The sequence below is a fragment of the Ostrinia furnacalis genome, unplaced genomic scaffold (assembly GCF_004193835.3).
Source record: "Ostrinia furnacalis isolate ACB-3 unplaced genomic scaffold, ASM419383v2 OfSCF0694, whole genome shotgun sequence".
Classification (NCBI taxonomy): Eukaryota; Metazoa; Arthropoda; class Insecta; order Lepidoptera; family Crambidae; genus Ostrinia; species Ostrinia furnacalis.
In genome coordinates, this window is record NW_021130933.1 from 630,894 (window position 1) to 653,053 (window position 22,160).

The 22,160-nt window shown below is 39.1% G+C and overlaps 1 protein-coding gene across 5 annotated transcripts in view; it reads right to left on the bottom strand.

Moving 5' to 3' along the window:
• The window catches only part of LOC114349548 (glycerol-3-phosphate dehydrogenase, mitochondrial-like), a 42,515-nt gene extending 21,159 nt beyond the window's left edge, over nucleotides 1–21,356 (bottom strand). Inside the window, exons 1-9 of one of the 5 annotated variants that reach the window (XM_028299958.1) lie at nucleotides 21,043–21,355; nucleotides 15,956–16,055; nucleotides 14,542–14,707; nucleotides 13,458–13,680; nucleotides 11,683–11,846; nucleotides 10,320–10,453; nucleotides 9,121–9,278; nucleotides 7,714–7,907; nucleotides 6,980–7,174 (exon numbers count right to left, since the gene is read on the bottom strand). In XM_028299958.1, the coding sequence (XP_028155759.1) occupies nucleotides 6,980–7,174; nucleotides 7,714–7,907; nucleotides 9,121–9,278; nucleotides 10,320–10,453; nucleotides 11,683–11,846; nucleotides 13,458–13,680; nucleotides 14,542–14,707; nucleotides 15,956–16,048 (1,327 nt within the window). In that variant the 5' untranslated portion in view covers nucleotides 16,049–16,055; nucleotides 21,043–21,355. Of the gene's footprint in view, nucleotides 1–865; nucleotides 1,032–2,299; nucleotides 2,400–6,979; nucleotides 7,175–7,713; nucleotides 7,908–9,120; nucleotides 9,279–10,319; nucleotides 10,454–11,682; nucleotides 11,847–13,457; nucleotides 13,681–14,541; nucleotides 14,708–15,955; nucleotides 16,056–21,042 lie in introns of all 5 variants that reach the window. The other 4 variants (XM_028299956.1, XM_028299959.1, XM_028299957.1 and 1 more) reach the window with 4 other exon arrangements.
• Nucleotides 21,357–22,160: the final 804 nt, after the last annotated feature.

Below are 22,160 nucleotides of genomic sequence, written 5' to 3' on the forward strand. Positions count from 1 at the left end.
ACATCATCTTCGACTTCGAAATCGTAAAATCGTACAAACAAAACTCTAGTAGGTATATTCTGATTTTCTGTTAAAAATAACTTTGTATACGGTCCTGGCCTTGTAAGTTCTAATGTAGTCGCAGTTCTCACGTACAAATGTTTTTGTTACTCAGTCAAGGTTAATCATACTCGGAAAATTGATCGCTGACGATAATGTAGTGAACAAATCGTCGACACTTTATTAGGTTCACGTTTCCATCGGGTCAAGACCGTTGCATTGATTAAAATGCATAGCATAGTGTGTGATTGTGTATCGAGAACAAACCTCACAATACATGAAGTTTATAAAATAAGGTGCAGACTAACCGTCTATTTCTTACCCTGATATGTTCCCTTTGGTTGAAAAATTATCGCTTTTCAAACAGTAACTCATATTCCCAGGGTTATATTGATGTGACTAAACCCGACTGGCCTGCAACGTGGGGAGTGAAGGCCAAATCCTACATTTACCTTTGGTGAATTAGAGAGCAACTCCTGGCAGGAGTTTCCTGCACTGAACAGCGGTTAATTGCAAACTCAAAGCAATTGAATGTGTCCCTATAAGACTTAATGATGATGCCTACCACTGGCGGTCTGTACTATTTCTGCAACGTAAGCAGTAGAGTTCGATGATGTTCTTACCTCTGGTGGTGGCATCCAGTGCACATCCTGCCCCAGTGGCGCCTCCGCCGATGATGAGAATGTCATAAGTGTGGCCAGCTTGTAAATTTGCCACTTGTTCTGCCCTGGACGGCAGGGGACGCTTCTTGCGTTCTGTTTTCGCTGACACTGGCGGTCTGTACTATTTCTGCAACGTAAGCAGTAGAGTTCGATGATGTTCTTACCTCTAGTGGTGGCATCCAGGGCACACCCTGCCCCAGTGGCGCCTCCGCCGATGATGAGGATATCATACGTGTGGCCAGCTTGCAGGTTCGCAACTTGTTCTGCTCGGGACGGTAGCGGACGCTTCTTGCGTTCTGTTTTCGCTGACACTGTCGGTCTGTACCATTGCTGTAAAGTAAGGAGTGCAGTTAGAGATGTTTATGGGTTATTAAATAAATAGAGTGCACCATTGGACAGAATAATAATAGAAACGGATGTCGTCACCATGGCTCACATACGAAAACTTCACTCTTTAATTAAAGAACATGATACTTTGGTGTGTAAATTGACAAAATGTATTCAGAAACCAATTCTATTCTTCGTCAAACAGAAAATTGAATGATAATGGCCTTTAGAGCCACTGAAGCTAAGAAAATGAGATGAAAGAGGTTTCACACGTACGTCGATGAATATGTAAATCACATTTTCCACGCTACGTACTACGGCTTTACGTAGAACTGGTAGAACCTACCTATGCATAGAACCACAGTCAATACTTTCAAATTTCAAGTGAACTGTGTAATTACCAACTGTGAGTGTGACGTAGTATTGGCTTTTTAATAAATAGGCAGTTTCTTAGCGGAAGATCTGTCGTTTAACCAATAAGCTACAGAATTTAACTAATTATGTAGTTTTCTATTTAATTTTGATATGTAAAATTTGCATTAATTTAAATAACAAAATGAATTTTCATGACATTGAACTCTATTTAAATAGTGATAGACTTAACACTGGATTATCTTTAGTATTATACTTTCAGCGTTACAATAGAGCTGAAGAGTACGTATTTAGATTATTGTGTTCTATTAATACTTTAGCGTTTCATAAGCGTTTCGAGCGCGACCATTATCGCAGTTAGCGCCCCCTCGCGGATTCGTGTGGTTAACGAGTTTCCCGCCTAATCGCATAGTGTATTTTCCAGTAGTTAACAAGACGGGGAAGGAAATGAGTAGATGACCTAAATATTTTAACCCTTACATCATTTTCTTAAGGTGCGAAATAGGGAAATCAAAATAGGCAAGGTTGAATCATTTCCAAGACTTCCCTTTAACATTCTCGTGATTGAAGAAGAAGATATTGCGCTTAGACAATGCCTATGACAGTTCGCAACGCCTCCAAATTAGATACAAGACTTAGCAAAACGATTACGAATTATATGTCACGTTGTCTACAGGCACAGATTATTAGGTCCGGTTTCTACCACGGCGTAGAGGAGCGGAGAAATGTTTTGAATAACCAATCAGATTCCATTCTGTCAATATCATTGAATCTGAATGAAATTACGGAGTATGATCTTCTGGATAGATTGTGAAGCTTGCCACCAAACCAGGTGTGACGACCACGACCACTCTGCCAAGACTGTAGCGAAGAAGGAGAAGAATCTTCAGGATACTTACTCCTGGCGAGTCGTCAGCTGCTAGCGTCCACGCGGCGAGCGCTGCACCCGCGACGCCAGCGGCTCCGCCCACCAACAACCTTCTCCGAGACATTTCTTATCTGCAAACCAAAAAAAATACGAGTATTAACACTTTTTCTCTTGTTTCAGCCTAATGACGTCCACTGCTGGGCAAAGGCCTGCTCCAAGGATTTCCATAACGAACGGTCCTGCGCTGCCCGCATCTGGGCGGGGCACATAGCTCGTAGAGACGATGGATAGTAACCACGAGCCGTAAGACGTAGCGTGGGCACGCCTCCCACTAGTTGGACCGACGGTCTAGTGAAGGTTGCCGGAAGAACCTAATGTGCAAAAGCGTGCTAATCCGTCGGGCTATGTCAGCGATTTTAGTTCATTTACGGATCTCCTCATTTCTGATTAGATCTCGTAAAGAAACACCGAGCATAGTCGGCGCGTGTTGTGACGGCGATGAAATAATAAAAATTATGAATCATATTCGATTCACAGGATGCAGGACTTAAACTGCTGTGATAGAGATTATATGTAGATACAAAAAGTCACTATTATTGTTTTAGTTATTATAAAAGAGATTATTTCCACCGTTTCAAATCCTGTGTAGCCAGGATCTGCAGCTAAACCGACAATAAAAACCTAACAAGTACCTACCTAAGGTCATAGTTAGACCCGAGGGAAAGTTTAACCGTTATTGGACCCGCAACGCAATTAATCAGAAGAAAATGAAGTTCGTAGTTAGGGTCGATCCTTCCAGTTAGTTTAGTTACTAAACTTTGACCTAAATAAGTTAATAGAGAATGTTTAGAATAAAACGGACTATGTTATTACAAATTTTGTGAAAGATTGATAAGTACTGCGTTTCCTTTTGGCGCCGAATTGGCCTATCAAGCCGTGTTTACTAATAACGTTAGGTATGCGATCCCTATGCTCGTATAGAGTGTAGTAAGTGTATTTTACCACTTTTTAATTTAAATAATTTTTAAAACTTACAACGAGAGTTCATTAGACCATGAAAAATACTCCTATAGTACTACACGAACTAATAACGACAGTGAATAACCTGAAAAATCCTTCACCTTGCAATGATGAACGGAAAATAACTTTTCAAGGTGACCTCTACTTTGTATCTCAACTCTCGAGTTTGCTTAGCGACAAGGAAAAGCCAAAGGCTTTATGAAATTGCGTCGTCGTACAAGATTGGATAACAAATTCAATTATACCGAGAGAGCCTGAGCTTTTACGAAAAACACAAATGTTGACAAACTAAGTAAAAGGTCGACTTCTAAATCAATAGTCAAGTTAGTTACTTTGTTTGGAATAGCCGGCGGCTACGTTATTGCAAACTCTACTAAGGTTTTGTTAATTTCGTTACTCGTTAAATTCTCATGTAGGTAAGGGATTTGTGTCCCCAATCCCCATGATAAGAAAGAAAATGTATACTTTGATATTAAAACACAGACACGCTTGTTGTCAAGCGTAAATAAAAACCTATCCACCAGTAGAAAATTGGATTCACGAGATTGAAATCTTACAAAGGAAATGATTAAAATCTGTTTCAATTTAACCCTCTGCTATCACTCAATGGTCTTATCGTTTAGATAACAATCTGGCGCCTAATCTAAAACCGGTTAAAATGTAGGTAGGTATAAATTGCATTGCACATTCGTAACGCGATTATCACGATAGTATCACGCATGGCCGATAGTAACGTCTAAGGACTTATCAATGATACACTAACATGCTCACGTAGTTAGTCAAATTGTAGTTTTATTTATTTATGTTTATGATGTGCTCCGATAAGATCAATACCTTTCCGATTGGAAATTAACTGATGAATAAAATGCACACGTGTAACTTATCAGTCAGCTTACACATTTATGATGTCAATAAGTAAACCCAGCGAATAGAGGTCGCAGGAAGAACATAGTTTTGTAATGTGTAAATAAATACACCTGGGTAAAAGAATACTAAATTTTAAAAGCGATGAATCATCGCGAAATTCATTACAAATCATTCAACAAGTAGTTTGTTTACATTTTTTGCGACAATTAAGAAATACAGATAACATTTTTTGCTCTTACACTAAACTAAACAAATTGGCTTCCAAGTAATAAACAATAACAAATATAATTATATCAAAACAGAATTATCATTACATATTCAAGACCAAATTACTTGCTCAAATATTCTGTTTGAAGAAAGCTCGTCATATCGATCGACCTGTCGTTGTTTGAGGTAATTTACATTTACTTGACTCCGCTATTTAGTACGTTTATGTATTCATAGAGAAGTAATGGGACAATGATTAGGTCCCTGAAGTATCCTCAAGTAAGTCTTGTACATAATATTATTACACACGTTAAATATTTAAGTTCAGATGAGTAGAGTACCCTTTTCCATTAGGCACACAGGCATCATGAATAAGTTATAACGACGGGCTTAGATGTGTCCCTTGAGTTGCACCCTTATGAAACATAATTAATTTTTTAACTTTGTTGGAAAATTGTCTGGGTATTTAATTCTTCAGCGTTTTTAATACACATTTAACGTTTATAAACCAATCGATCACGATATGTAGGTAAGTGGATACAAACACACACAATTTGATTAAGTGTAAGCTGGCGTCTGATTAATTGACTGACGTGATTGCGCTTATCACTTCCGAGTCATATCTGTATCGCTGCAGACGTCTCGTAATAGCGTGTGGCCTTCAACACACGTGTTAAGCTATCTAATAGATAATAGGAACTATTCTCTGACAAAATAATTTTCCACCAGTTTTCGCATGAAATTAGCTGCCTGCCAGAGGCAAATCTTGCTCGAGCGAAACCTATTGTTAATATTCATTTGTTTTAGCTTTGTTTACGCATGTGGTGAATACGAATATTCACAGTAGTCCCCTCTAGCACTGTCCCGACAATAACTGGTACCTTTTTTCCAATTAAACGGGACTATTCTCATCTCTCGTTCCCACCGCTGCAACTCCGGTGTAGCCAGGATCTACAGCTTGACCGCCAATAAAAGCCCAACCAACACCGGAGGCATTCCCATTTCCGGGACTATTTCCACCTCTCGTTCCCACCGTTGCAACTCCTGTGTAGCCAGGATCTTGACCGGCAATAACCCAACCAGTGAAGGTCAAGTTTGTTCCCGAGGAAAGTTAAACTGTCATTGGAACCGCAACGAAATTAATCAGAAGAACATAGGAGTTCGAAGGCCTTCCCATTTGTGAATACTACGGAACATAGACGATAGAGGATTCAAGTATTACGCTAATACAATGTTATTGACCGGCTTGTTATGTCACTCTCTGTTGCAGTGATAGTCGTGTTTTTTGGCAAGGGTTCGCTCTTGTCGATCGAGTTACAATTTTAGTTGAGACATCGACTCGTGGCAAGCCACGAGTTTTTCTCCCGTGGTATGCTCTCACTATAATAGCGTTTATTTAAAGTGATTCGATACGAAAATATATTAATGACAATGTAAATTAACGCTCGTACGTATAAATTCCTCTGTCTGATGATCTAGTTAGGAGACCAATTCATTTCATTAAAGAAATGTCAGAAAAAATAAGGAAATAAATAACCCGGTTTCTAAGATCGGAGGTAGTCAGTAAGTTAACATAGCGTTCTAAAATCGTCATCGGCTATAGTTAGTTGATGACCAGTTAAAAATTACGTGACAAGTCGTAATTTTTTTATGAGCATGCTCAGAATTCAGGGGAGACGCCGAAGTAGACTACGGCGATAAAATATCTTTCCTAGAACTCTAACCGCATGAGTAAAGAATTGCTCGTGTGCTATAACGGAAAACCAAAAATGTTAGTTGTGGTGTTCTTTCTCATCTCTTAAGAAAGGTATATGTAGCGTTATCACTAAGTACCGCGTGTATTTCACGCACCGATGCTGTGGCCAGCCCCGAAATAGCCGCAGCTTGGGAAATTATACAGTGCAGTTACTCGCGTGAAGTCAGGTGATCACAATTCGCATCGCATACAATTACTACATTGTTACAATAATATCGTCACCGTCGTGGCAGAATTAAATAACTGACAAAACCAAAGTTGCGAGATATTCACGTTTTTGTGTTTTTTTTCGTTAAAAATGGCGATAACTTTTAAGGGTTAAAATATTTTACTGTCGGTCTTTTGATATTTTATACAGCAAATTTACCTTTATAAATTCAATAATATTCGATGATGTTNCAACTACAGTCTGCAAATCAGACATATTGCTATGATGCAGTTCGGTAAAATGCTTTGACAATTTTGAAAATTCGGTCAGATCAAACGCTACGCGGAAAATGTCTGATATTGGTATTTTCGAGTTCAGGATAATCGTATCTATCGATTTGATGCGGTTTTGGCCGTATTGCTATGAGACAAAAATTTTGGTCGTGGGCTCTCGTACTATTAAGCATGAATTATATTTTGTGTTTATATTATTATTCAGGCAGTTAAAAAATACTGCACAGTATTAATTACACCACCGTTTTTACATATAGTTTATTGTCTCTACAATGCAAATGGGTGAAGAATACACGTGCGTCCGTCAATACTCGCTCGTGATTGTCCTGTCGATTACCTCGGGTACCTTAGGAGGGGTCGTCGCGCGTGTTTTGTTTTCGATGCAAACTCGCGGAGATGAACAGGCCTGCCCATACTCACTTTCAATAGCAGCGTCGATGGTTTCCATCGCCATGGAGCGGTAGGTGGTCCACTTGCCGCCGGCGATGGTGACGAGTCCCGACTGCGACACGTGCACGATGTGGTTGCGGGCTAGCGACTGCGTGTCGGGCTTGTTGGGGTCCGACACTAGCGGCCTGATGCCCGACCAGGCGGACAGGACGTCGCCGCGTCGGACTGGGGGAAGAATAGAATAGAAAAAGCTTTATTATAAAAAACATTGTTTAATATTTGTCAGAATTTATACGCTAAGATATAGCGCGTTTACTTCCTAATAACGGAACTAATCCCACCTCTCGCTACCACCATTGCATTCTACTTTGCCACGACGGAGGAATAGTTAGGGAAATACTGCAATTACTGTATAGCTAGGTTCTACAGTCTACTCCTTCATCATCACCATCAACAGCCCATTACAGTCCAGCCTCCACTACTTTAGTGAAGGGTTTAGTCATAATCTCCACGCTTGGCAGGCGGGTTGGAGATAGCAGTTTTAAAGATACATGTTTATCAGAGAGCACTGCTGCCCGTTCTCTGTTTAATATACAGACGTCTTATATTATAGTTTGCAGTAATTCTACTCAACTCTACAGTTACAGCAGGCAGTAAAAGTACCTCCAATAATGGGGTTACCTTCTGTGATTGTTAGAATATGCATACTCTTTGTTCCAAATAAATATTTTGATTTCAATATTTCTCAGTCACAAACAACATACCTTCAACATCAGGGTTGAGATAGTTCTTGACCTCCTGTAGGATGAATAGAATCTCGTCTTCAGTAGGCTTGGGATTGTGCGTGACCTGGCACGGCAGATCGGTGGTGCCTGCAATGGTGCCCTTCAGCCAGGGCAAGAAGAAGATGACGCGCCCGTCCGATGTCGCCGGGTCGAGGAGACCCATGTGTTCAGGACTGAAATGAAATACATTGGTCATCACAAAAATCGACCCTCCCCCGACATGCACTTTCAAACGTATGCATCCCCACTTCCCACTAATATTGGCACCATTTAAAAGCCTAGTTCTAAACTTCATTTCATTAAAGGAAAGGTTTTTACCCCAAAAATGTCACTTCTTCAAAAAATAGGTAGTTACGCTTGAGCCAACTTTTATGGCTATAAAACTGTTAAGTTGGGATTAATCGCTATCAATCTGTTAAAAAGGACACGCGAGATCATTATTTGGTTTTATAACCATAAAAATTGGTCTAATTGATCCCAGAGGTGAGCTTTTTTCAAGTCACATTTATTGTATATGTTAATCGTTTATTAAGAAATTAAATGTGTTTTGGGCTTTCAAATAACACCAATATTGTTGGGGCACCATGATTGTGTCAGTAGAAATGAGTTTTCCTGTAAAACGTAGGTGGGCCGATTTTTGTGATGACCAGTATAGTTTATTCAGTACAGAGGCCCTTTCCAAAGCACTTAATACACGTCCCAAATATAGCTTGCCCTACCACTGGTGAAGGAAAGCAGAACATACTAAAACTTTTTGGGTTAGATAAGAGCGGTGATTCCTGACAGTCTTTTTGAATTACGAGCCGTGCTAGCCAAGGAAGGAAGATGATGACGCGCCCGTCCGATGTCGCCGGGTCGAGCAGACCCATGTGTTCAGGGCTGATGAGTAAAAATTGAACATGTTTGAGACTTATTTGGGTTGGGTTTGGGTTAGAGTAGAGATTCCTGTGAGTCTTTTGAAATTGTGACTCTTCATTTAGTCTATCAATGTTTTGAGGACGAAGTTGAGTTTGGTAATTTCTAGATTAGAGCAACATTGTAAACGCTATTGCGATTGGTGCCGCTTCATATATTGTGCAATAGCCGATGCTACGAGTAAGTGGCATTGCAAAGACACAAGACCTGTTTCATTTATCACTCACTCCTAAAATTCCTAGTCTATATTGATCTTATCATATAAAGTAGGTACAACTTTGTGTTAGCTTGCTGATTACGATGCAGTCACCAGCACCGAAAAGTAGTCGGTGAATTTCATCTTCATCAGACCCGGTGCTACTGACCTTCAGCCTAATTGTACAGTGGACTGCAAATCAGAATACACATTTTTGTTGCAAAGTAGTTCCTATTTAGCTTGATGTGCAATCGTCTAGGCTGCAGTCATCTAACCTGTAGTATCCGGGCAGCACGATGTGTACACCAGACGATGGGCAGCAGATCTCCTTGATGTTGACGTCGTCCATCTTGCGGATGCTATCCGTGAACGGTCCGGTCGCGTTGATGATGCACTTGGCTTTTATGTCCCACTCCTTGCCCGTCATCTCGTCCTACGACAATGTGAAGAAAATCATTATTATGTGTACTTTCTGAGTTCCGATCCGGCCATGATGGAATATGATTATCACTGTACAATTTACCTATTTACTCGTTCGATTTTATACAAGTTCAAGCAGTGAGAGACTTCTTGGAATAATCTTCCACTCTTTTGCAGTTCGTATGGTACAAATTAGCTAACTCCTATTCAGTATTAGCGAGATGTTATTGATGCTAAATGAACAGGTAGAGACCCAGTCCCCGGTTATGTAGTCCGGAGGAAAAAATGGACAAGAGTGTGGGCCTTATGACTACAAATATTTCATGTAAAACAAAAGACAACAGTGTAACCGGCCAGTATCCATGTCAATCAAACATAAAAGAAGAGACATCCAAAGCGGCCAGTACCGGTACTATTTTCGACACAAAACAAAAGAGAGTCGCTTAAATAGACCTTGTATCGCCTAAAGCCCGGTTCGTACACTCACTGCGGGCGCCCGTCGCACAGTCGCGACAGCCATATAATTACGCGGGAGCGACAAGGATGGGTAGCTTGGGGTCATTGGAAAAAATTCTACGTGCTCGCAGACCAGACTATAGTATACCGCAACATAAAACAAATGAGTGGTTGGGTAGCACTGACCTCTATAGGAACACACTGGACTGGCTGCTGTCATGATATTTTTTTCCATGGAACTAAGTAATTTTCTTTCTCGCTTACTCCTACGGACTCCAATGTACGTCAAAATTAGTTCTCGGGACACTCTTAGGCTGGTTTTAGTGTCACGCGGACTGTCAGTGCGGATCGCTCCACACAGCCGATCTGTATGAACTGCTAGGGAGCGGAGCGGTTCCTCCGGGCCGCATTCCTCTAAAACGCTCGCTAGAAGTTCATACAGATTGGCCGTGCGGAGCGGGTCCGCACCGGACGGTCCGCGTGACACTAAAACCAGCCATAGTGACGCTTTAAATTGGCACACAAAATTAGCTGTCATTTGTATGAGAAAGCCTGTGCATTATGTATAGAGGTCAGTGGTGGGTAGACTTCAACTCACCCGCACTCTAGCGCCGCTGAGCTTGCCTCCGGTCTTGTATAGCTTGGTGACGCTGACGTGGTTGGCGATGGTGGCGCCGTGCCGCGCCGCTGTCAGAGCTATCGCGAGGTTCATGCGCGCGTCGTCTTGCTGGCCTGTAATCGTTATGTTTGGTATTGAATGTAGGCGATAATTAAGAATTTCAGCCATAACTTATCAATTATCATTCAAGCCACATCTTGCCATAAACTTTAGAAAGTGCGTCGTCTAAAAATCCTACTAATATTATAAATGCGAAAGTTTGTGTCGATGTCTGGATGTTTGTTACTCTTTCACGCAAAAACTACTAAACGGATTTTGATGAAACTTTACAGTATTATTGTTTATAACACAGAATAACATAAGGCTATAATTTATGACGATCGGTGACAAACTAAATTTCATGCGGGTGAAGCCGAGGTCAAAAGCTAGTCTATTATATTCCGCCAGCTTATAAATACCTACAGTAAATCCTACTATGAGCAGTAAAAGTTATCTGACAATGTTAAACATGAAGAAAAGTGAAACATTATCTATTAGCTTTCCGCCCGCGGCTTCGCCCGCGTGGAATTTGTCTGTCACAGAAAAACTTTATCGCGCGCGTCGCGTCCCTGTTTCAAAAACCTGGATATAAACTATCCTATGTCCTTTCCTGGGACTCAATCTCTATGCCAAATTTCGTCAAAATCGGTTCAGTGGTTTAGACGTGAAAGCAAGACAGACAGAGTTACTTTTGCATTTATAATATGTATTAGTATAGATACGTACGAAGACAGGTTATTGAACTGAAATCATACAAATGTAGCACGCCGAGTGTTGACATAGCAAACAAAGTTGCAAGAAATGACATGCGAAATGTTCGCGGTGCATAATGCACATACATTAAAGGGTTGGCAAACCTCCAATGTTATGAGAAATCGTTTTTCATTTGTCACGAACAGACCTAAAGCAGTTTACTACATATGGACAGCTCATTTATATTCCGTCTATAGTATAGACGGAATATAAATGATCTCTATAGCATTTCTTCTTGGGCTTGGCTTCATAGGCCGTGTTTACAGTATTGTTTATCGCATCATATGAATATTTCTTGAAACTTGTTAGGATACTTCATGAGTAATTCGAGTTTTCTTACCGTTCTGTATGATGCAAACCAGTTTAATCTACCTATCTGTATTTGCAAAAAAAAAATGTGTTAGAATATTCTTCTTCTTAGCATACGTCTATGACTCCTGATCAAAACGCCCGTGCTTTCACTAACATTAGCCCCCAGAGGAATTCAAATCCACTACCTCAGGCCAGACTTTATTTACTTAGGTACTTTATTTTGCTTAGAGGTACTTACCGTCATAATACACAATACCGCCACACAGGTTATCAGATTTCAACATGGGGAACAGTTCCAAGGTGTTTTTCTTGGATAGGTAGTACGAGTTTTTCACGTTGCGGTCCCCTGCGACTAAGTCGTACATTTTGATGCCGAACCAGTAGTAGGGGACTTGCCACCATCTGCAATAAGAAATAGGCTTTTTACGGGTGTTGTTTGGAAGAGTTGTTGGTATCAATAGTTTTGGAGATATTTACAATTTCTATGGGGGCCACTCTATCGATTCTAGAACAGGCAGTCCGACTCCAAGGCCTACAACATTTGTCTCTTGTTCTTATATTTTTACAATGGTAGCTTTTTGTTTCAAATTGAGTAGTAAATAATTAAAGCGATGTTCATAAGTCACGCTCACGCTTTTGTCTTTATTGTCTATGGCCAGCTTGCAGGAAGGTGCTGAATGCAGGCCGCTACCAACCGGGCAATATGGAGATCATTGGGGGAGACCTATGTTCAGCAGTGGACGTCCTGTGGCTGAAATGATGAGGATGATGAAGTCTTTAGTTCTAACCCCCTTACTAATAAAACTTGCACGCTCGTTGAACACTGTTTTAAACTTACGTTTAGTATGGAAATGTCATTTTAACCCATTTAGACCGATAATTATTTTTGTAAATAAAAATTGATTTTTCAGCAAAAACTTACAAAGGGGAGCCTAAAAATCATGAAAAAAATATTTTAAAAAATATTCCATAAATAGGGGGCCGTGGGGAGCCCGTACCATACAGGGTACAGTAGGTCTATAAGCAAGCAAAACATAGTCGTTGTTCAAAGAAGGTTTTTATTTATTTTTGTATGATATAAAATAAAAATAAAATCACATAATCACTAGTATCACACATGGCATATTTTGTAAGACGTTTTCTGTGATACTAACTACATTTGGTTCTTTTTTCCTACCTTCTCCGAAGTTAGTGAGGATAGGTGAAGAAGACCTGGCTTCTTCTGATTTGTTACGTTTAGTGCTATCCATAATCGCATTTAACAACACGACGATGGAAATTTAGCAAATCCATCGAAGAAAACTCTGAGGGTAATTATTTACATTAACACTATCTTTATCGCCTAAATCTTTGTCAGTCTGATCATCATTAGCGGTCATCTGACAAGATAGCAGTAGATAAATACCAACATTGCTTTATTTTTGCTGAAATTATCAAATTTTTCATGAGTTATGGCAATATAGTGAAGCATCAATAGCCTAAAACAAATAAAAATAATAAAAATTAAATTTATTTTTTCGCAGGATGTGCTCATGCATAGACCTACTGTACCTTATACGGTACACCTATTTTAGACTGGAATAAACCCTATAAAAATAATCTCAATAATTTTTTTTTTGTAGTCATGTTATCTATTGTACTCTATTTTTTAAATAAAATTGATAAATAACATAATTTACCATGAATAATAAGAAATTATACGTTCTTAAATACATTGTAAATTTTTTTTTGTTTTCTATCGAGGAATTTTCAAAATATTTCCAAAACCACTTGTTAAAACATATTTTTAAATATTTTTATGTAAAATAATCACTTTAAGCTTACTGTCACAATCATTTTTACAAATTAACAACAGTTTGGTTCTTCGAAATATTTTCATAAAGGTACCGTACCACATAGGGTACGGTAGGGCTAAATGGGTTAAAACAGTGTTCAACAACTGTGTAACTTTTTATTAGTAAGAGGGTAATTGTATATTGACTTATTTAGTGACTTTAGACATACTTCACTCACTTGTATACTGGCAGCAAGATGGGTAGCGGCCTCGTCAAGTGTGGCGCTACTTCTAACATGTTGGCTCTCTCGTGGAGGGCTTCCTTGACCATCTTGTACTGGTCGTAGTCCAGACCCATGATGGCTTTCTGAAGGTAGCGCACTCCGCCGTGGATGAGCTTCGTGCTTCGACTAGATGTGCCGCTGGCGAAGTCGTCTGCTTCTACTAAGGCGGTTCGGAGTCCTAGAATATAATAGATAATCTGTTCTGCAGTTCGTAAAGGTAGCAGGAAGGCGCTGGACGCAGGCCGCTACCAACCGGGCAACATGGAAAGCATTGGGGGAGGCCTATGTTCTGCAGTCTACGTCCTATGGCTGATGATGATGATGATGATGCAGTTTTACAAAACGTCTCTAAATGAATTGTCATTTCAGAAAAGCGGAAGTTAATCAAGATTATAAAGTTTTTCAGAAACATCATCTTCGACTTCGAAATCGTAAAATCGTACAAACAAAACTCTAGTAGGTATATTCTGATTTTCTGTTAAAAATAACTTTGTATACGGTTCTGGCCTTGTAAGTTCTAATGTAGTCGCAGTTCTCACGTACAAATGTTTTTGTTACTCAATCAAGGCAATCATACTCGGAAAATTTATTCTTCATTATGAGGTTCACGTTTCCATCGGGTCAAGAGCGTTGCATTGATTAAAACGCATGACAGTATGAGTGATTGTGTATCGAGAACAAGTCTTGCAATAAGTGAGGCATGTGAATGAGGTGCAGACTAACCGTCTATTTCTTACCCTGATATGTTTCCATTGGTTGAAAAATTATCGCTTTTCAAACAGTAACTCATATTCCCAGGGTTATATTGATGTCTGACTGAACCCGACTGGCCTGCAACGTGAGGACTGAAGGCCAAATCCTGAATTTACTTTTGGTGAATTAGAGAGCAACTCCTGGCAAGTTTCCTGCACTGAACAGCGGTTAATTGCAAACTCAAAACAATTAAATGTGTCCCTATAAGACTTAATGATGATGCCTACCACTGGCGGTCTGTACTATTTCTGCAACGTAAGCAATAGAGTTCGATGATGTTCCTTACCTCTGGTGGTGGCATCTAGTGCACATCCTGCCCCAGTGGCGCCTCCGCCGATGATGAGGATGTCATACGTGTGGCCAGCTTGTAAATTTGCCACTTGTTCTGCCCGGGACGGCAGGGGACGCTTCTTGCGTTCTGTTTTCGCTGACACTGTCGGTCTGTACCATTGCTGCAACGTAAGGAGTGCAGTTAGAGATGTTTTTGGGTTAAATAAATAGAAATGGATGTTACTACCAAGGTTTACATACAAAAAATATCTGTAATTAATTAAAAAACATGCTTACTTTGGTGTGTAAATTGACAAAATGTATTTATAAACCAATTCTATTCTTCGTCAAACAGAAAATTGAATGATAATGGCCTTTAGAGCGACTGAAGCTAAGAAAATGAGATGAAAGAGGTTTTCACACGTATACGTTGTTACGTAGGTACGTCGATGAATATGTAAATCATATTTTCCACGCTACGTACTACGGTTTTACATAGAATCTATGCATAGTACCAAAGTCAATACTTTCAAGTTTCAAGTGGACTGTGTAATTACGAACAGTGAGTGTGACGTAGTATTGACTTTTAAAATAGGCAGTTTCTTAGCGGAAGCACTCTCGTTTATCTAATAATCTACAGAATTTAACTAAATAATTTTGCAATTTAATTTTGGCATGTAAAATTTGCATTAATTTAAACAACAAAATCATTTTCATGACATTGAACTCTATTTAAATAGTGATAAACTTAATACTGGATTATCTTTAGTATTATACTTTGAGCGTTACAATAGAGCTGAAGAGTACGTATTTAGATTATTGTGTTCTATTAATACTTTAGCGTTTCATAAGCGTTTCGAGCGCGACCATTATCGCAGTTAGCGCCCCCTCGCGGATTCGTGTGGTTAACGAGTTTCCCGCCTAATCGCATAGTATATTTTCCAGTAGTTAACAAGACGGGGAAAGGAAATGAGTAGGTGAACTAAATATTTTGACTCTTATACCCTTTCCTTAAGGTACCAAATAAGGAAATCAAAATAGGCAAGGTTGAATCATTTCCAAAACTTCCCTTTAACTAACATTCTCGTGATTGAAGAAGAAGATATTGCGCTTAGACAATGCCTATGACAGTTCGCAACGCCTCCAAATTAGATACAAGACTTAGCGAAACGATTACGAAATTATGTGTCACGTTGTCTATAGGCACAGATCCATTAGGCCCGGTTTCTACCACGGCGGAGAGGAGCGGAGAAATGTTTTGAATAACCAATCAGATTTCATACTGTTAATATCATTGAATCTGAATGAAATTACGGAGTATGATCTTCTGGATAGATTGGGAATCTTGCCACTAAGCCAGATGTATCGAACACGACCACTCTGCCAAGAGTGTAGCTACGAAGAAGGAGAAGAATCTTCAGGATACTTACTCCTGGCGAGTCGTCAGCTGCTAGCGTCCACGCGGCGAGCGCTGCACCCGCGACGCCAGCGGCTCCGCCCACTAACAACCTTCTCCGAGACATTTCTTATCTGCAAACCAAAAAATATACGAGTATTAACACTTTTTAAGTCTTCTTAATATCGTTCGTTCGTTTCAGCCAAATGACGTCCACTGCTGGACAAAGGCCTCCTCCAAGGATTTCCATAACGAACGGTCCTGCGCTGCCCGCATCTGGGCGGGGCACATAGCTCGTAGAGACGATGGATAATAACCACGAGCGTGGGCACGCCTCCCACAAGTTGGACCGACGATCTGGTGAAGGTTGCCGGAAGAATCTAATGTGCTTTTGCTTACTGCCATTTCAGCGTGCTAATCCGTCGGGCTATGTCAGCGACTTTAGTTCGTTTACGGATCTCCTCATTTCTGATTAGATCTCGTAAAGAAACACCGAGCATAGTCCTCTCGAGTTGTGACGGCGCAATTTTGATACGATGATGAAATAATAAAAATTATGAATCATATTCGATTTACAGGATACAGGACTTAAACTGCTGTGATAGAGATTATAGATACAAAAAATCACTATCATTGTTTTAGTTATTCAAAATCAAAATTATTTATTCAGTTTAGACCACAAGTGGCACTTATGAACGTCAAATGTAAAAAAGAAAAGGTAGCCCTTAATGGGGCACTTTACATGTCTCCTTATATTAAAAGAGATTATTTCCACCGTTTCAAATCCTGAGTAGCCAGGATCTGCAGCTAAACCGAGAATAAAAACCTAACAAGTACCTACCTAAGGTCATAGTTAGACCCGAGGGAAAGTTTAACCGTTATTGGACCCGCAACGCAATTAATCAGAAGAAAATGAAGTTCGCAGTGAGGGTCGATCCTTCCAGTTAGTTTAGTTACTAAACTTTGAACTAAATAAGTTAATAGAGAATGTTTAGAATAAAACGAACTAGCTATGTTATAACTAATTTTGTGAAAAGATTGATAAGTACTGCGATTCCTTTTGGCGCCGAATTGGCCTATCAAGCCGTGTAATAAAGAACGTTAGGTATTTATTTATTTTTTATTTTATTTTATTTTATTCGGATAACCAACAGCAATACAATACAAATAATGGGACCTTAAATTATGTATCTGCTTAGCCATTTATAGGTAATCGCAAATGGAAGTTAAGATGCAAATAGACCATATGCCATAGCAGACATTAAAAGAATCCTATCCTATGCGATCCCTATGCTCGTATAGAGTGTAGTAAGTGTATTTTACCACTTTTTAATTTAAATAATTTTTAAATCTTACAACGAGAGTTCATTAGACCATGAAAAATACTCCTATAGTACTACACGAACTAATAACGACAGTGAATAACCTGAAAAATCCTTCACCTTGCAATGATGAACGGAAAATAACTTTTCAAGGTGACCTCTACTTTGTATCTCGGAACTCTCGAGTTTGCTTAGCGACAAGGAAAAGCCAAAGGCTTTATGAAATTGCGTCGTCGTACAAGATTGGATAACAAATTCAATTATACCGAGAGAGCCTGAGCTTTTATGAAAAACACAAATGTTGACAAACTAAGTAAAAGGTCGACTTCTAAATGAATAGTCAAGTTAGTTACTTTGTTAGGAATAGCCGGCGGCTACGTTATTGCAAACTCTACTAAAGTTTTGTTAATTTTGTTACTCGTTAAATTCTCATGTAGGTAAGGGATTTGTGACCCCAATCCCCATGATAAGAAAGAAAATGTATACTTTGATATTAAAACACACAGACACGCTTGTTGTCAAGCGTAAATAAAAACCTATCCACCAGTAGAAAATTGGATTCACGAGATTGAAATCTTACAAAGGAAATGATTAAAATCTGTTTCAATTTAACCCTCTGCTATCACTCAATGGTCTTATCGTTTAGATAACAATGTGGCGCCTAATCTAAAACCGGTTAAAATGTAGGTAGGTATAAATTGCATTGCACATTCGTAACGCGATTATCACGATAGTATCACGCATGGCCGATAGTAACGTCTAAGGACTTATCAATGATACACTAACATGCTCACGTAGTTAGTCAAATTGTAGTTTTATTTATTTATGTTTATGATGTGCTCCGATAAGATCAATACCTTTCCGATTGGAAATTAACTAATGAATAAAATGCACACGTGTAACTTATCAGTCAGCTTACACATTTATGATGTCAATAAGTAAACCTAGCTAGCGAATAGAGGTCGCAGGAAGAACATAGTTTTGTAATGTGTAAATAAATACACCTGGGTAAAAGAATGCTATATTTTAAAAGCTATGAATCATCGCGAAATTCATTACAAATCATTCAACATTCGTTTGTTTATGTTTTTTGCGACAATTAAGAAATATAGATAAATTTTTTTGCTCTTACACCAAACAAAACAAATTGGCTTACAAGTAATAAACAATAACAAATATAATTATATCAAAACAGAATTATCATTACATATTCAAGACCAAATTACTTGCTCAAATATTCTGTTTGAAGATAGCTCGTCATATCGATCGACCTGTCGATGTTTGAAGTAATTTACATTTACTTGACTCCGCTATTCAGTACGTATTATGTATTCATAGAGAAGTAATGGGACAATGATTAGGTCCCTGAAGTATCCTCAATCCTCAGTAAGTCTTGTATATAATATTATTACACACGTTAAATATTTAAGTTCAGATGAGCCCATTTCCATTAGGCACAGGCATCATGAATAAGTTATAATGACGGGCTTAGATGTGTCCCTTGAGGTGCACCCATAAGAAACATCATTTAATTTTGAACTTTGTTGGAAAATTGTCTGGGTATCTAATTCTTCGGCGTTTTTAATACACATTTACCGTTTATAAACCAATCAATCACGTTATGTAGGTAAGTGGACACAAACACACACGCAATTTGATTAAGTGTAAGCTGGCGTCTGATTAATTGACTGAAGTGATTGCGCTTATCACTTCCGAGTCATATCTGTATCACTGCAGACGTCTCGTAATAGCGTGTGGCCTTCAACACACGTGTTAAGCTATCTAATAGATAATAGGAACTATTCTCTGACAAAATGATTTTCCACCAGTTTTCGCGTGAAATTAGCTGCCTGCCAGAGGCAAATCTTGCTCGAGCGAAACCTATTGTTAATATTCATTTGTTTTAGCATCGTTTACGCCTGTAAATACCAATTATTCGCAGTAGTCTCATCTAGCACTGTCACAACAATAGCTCGTAACTTTTTTTCCAATAAAACGGTACTATTCCCACCTCTCGTTCCCACCGCTGCAACTCCGGTGTAGCCAGGATCTACAGCTTGACCGCCAATAAAAGCCCAACCAACACCGGAGGCAATCCCATTTCCGGGACTATTTCCATCTCTCGTTCCCACCGTTGCAACTCCTGTGTAGCCAGGATCTTGACCGGCAATAACCAAACCAGTGAAGGTCAAGTTTGTTCCCGAGGAAAGTTAAACTGTCATTGGACCCGCAACGAAATAAATCAGAAGAACATAGGAGGAGTTCGAAGGCCTTCCCATTTGTGAATACTACGGAACATAGACGATAGAGGATTCAAGTATTACGCTAATACAATGTTATTGACCGGCTTGTTATGTCACTCTCTGTTGCAGTGATAGTCGTGATTTTTTGGCAAGGGTTCGCTCTTGTCGATAGAGTTCCAATTTTAGTTGAGACATCGACTCGTGGCAAGCCACGAGTTTTTCTCCCGTGGTATGCTCTCACTATAATAGCGTTTATTTAAAGTGATTCGGTACGAAAATATATTAATGACAATGTAAATTAACGCTCGTACGTATAAATTCCTCTGTCTGATGATCTAGCTAGGAGACCAATTTTCATTTAAGAAATGTCAGAAAAAATAAGGAAATAAATAACCCGGTTTCTAAGATCGGAGGTAGAGTCAGTAAGAATATAGCGTTCTAAAATCGTCATCGGCTATAGTTAGTTGATGACCAGTTAAAAATTACGTGACAAGTCGTAATTTTTTTATGAGCATGCTCAGAATTCAGGGGAGACGCCGAAGTAGACTACGGCGATAAAATATCTTTCCTAGAACTCTAACCGCATGAGTAAAGAATTGCTCGTGTGCTATAACGGAAATCAGAAAGTTTTAGTTGCGGTGTTCTTTCTCATTTAAGAAAGGTATAGGTAGCGTTATCACTAAGTACCGCGTGTATTTCACGCACCGATGCTGTGGCCAGCCCCGAAATAGCCGCAGCTTGGGAAATTATACAGTGCAGTTACCTACTCGCGTGAAGTCAGGTGATCACAATTCGCATCGCATACAAATTAATACATTGTTACAATAATATGCTTGACTTGATGCGTAAAAACGGCGCCAAAAATACACACTCGAGTTGTTATATTGTTCCAGTGTTTTTTTTTTGTAATTTATCTTTGAGTTTATCAAGGGGTCAATTTTTGATGCATTTCATTCAAATACAACCCATACGACGATTAGGATTACGAAATGAGTCACAGAGCTAACTCTCAAAACAAAAGAGATATACAGAACACGCTCTATATGAGTGTTAACCGGTATTATACAGTATGTTATGCTAAGTCCGAAACCGGCGTTAGACCTTACACTTCATCAACCTTCGGCTGGAGCGGTGATGTCATACTAATCGCGCGGTGCAACCGTAAAGTTGGAATCACCATTGAATTCATTTTAAAGATTAGATACGAGTTTATTCACTTACAGCTATCACGGTGTTAATGAGTGAGTAGTACGAAATAACTAACAATGTTTTTCCTTTAAAATCTTTTGTTTTATTATTATTTAAAACAATACGCGACTCTACATGCCATAAAATCAATTTAATTATATTTTCAATGCTTACAGGAAATGTATTTTATGAATTAGTTTGTATATATTTTCAAACTAAATAATGAGGAAGTAATAAACCATTACTTAATAATGGTTTGGTTTTAAAATTCAAGACTCCAATAGCTACACCCCTTTTGTTTGATGTTATAAATGTAGAGATCTACAATGTGCGGCAAATACAAAAAAGAATTAATAACTAAAACTCACCTTTATAAATTTGAACAGGTAAAACTACGAAGAATACATGTAATGTGTATTGTATTATACAAAAAAACTAATTATAGAATGCAAGGACGACAACCTGTACGGTTTTTTCTCACGAGTGATCCTTATAAGGAATCTAATATTAGTGTTGTATTAGATGAAGTATCACATCACTGTTTTAGTTATGTAAGGAACTATGTCACTATAGTACGGTGTGGTGAAGTATAAAGGCGATTGGAAATACGCGACGGGCAGAGTACCCCGGTACTCCCGTCGCCCTACTGACTGCGTTCGATCTCACGCGTCGTCCGTGAGTCACCGCACTCACACCAATGTATTACTTTTCTCTATGATGTGTACGTACCGCGCCGCCATCTTGCGGTATCCGTGCACACTTACTTGTAGCGGGAAACGTGTGAAGGTGGAGCTGGTATATGAAACGGCTGAGTTTCAGCAGATGGTGGTAGAGTATTTGTCTCGTTTTAGGTTGCTCTACATTATGCCTTTCTAAAGTTTCTAATAATTGAGTCATGAATATGACCTCTCCTAAGCTGTTCACTAACTACTCATTAGGTACTATTTACATAATTCCATATTTTGTTCTACATGACTGACTACTGTATAACAGAAGCGCTGGAAACGTTATCCAATATAACATATACCTAGATAGCCTGCTACACTGAATAGCAGAGTCATCAGACTACTCCAATATCATAGAGAATGAGCACAGAAACCCTCAAACTCAAAGTGATCTTGCCCTTAAGCCTTTGAGGAAATTATCATCAAAAATATTGGGATCGACACATCTAAATGAGATGATAGAGCTATCAAAAACCAGTCTACATAGCCTTTACTAACAATCTACTTATCTACTGATATGACAAACTTACCAATGAAGTTTGCAGGCATTCAGACCTATTTTGTCTTGTTATTTAAAGCAACAAACATTCTCACGTGTAACTGGAGCCTGAGAACAAAATTAAATCATAAACATTAAAGTTGTCATCAAAACATGAAGTTCACATAAATACATACAAGATTTTACTTACCCTTTTGATTTCAGACGTTTTCATCACTACACCTCGAAAAGGCCACATACAAATCCGCAGTACGGAATCCCT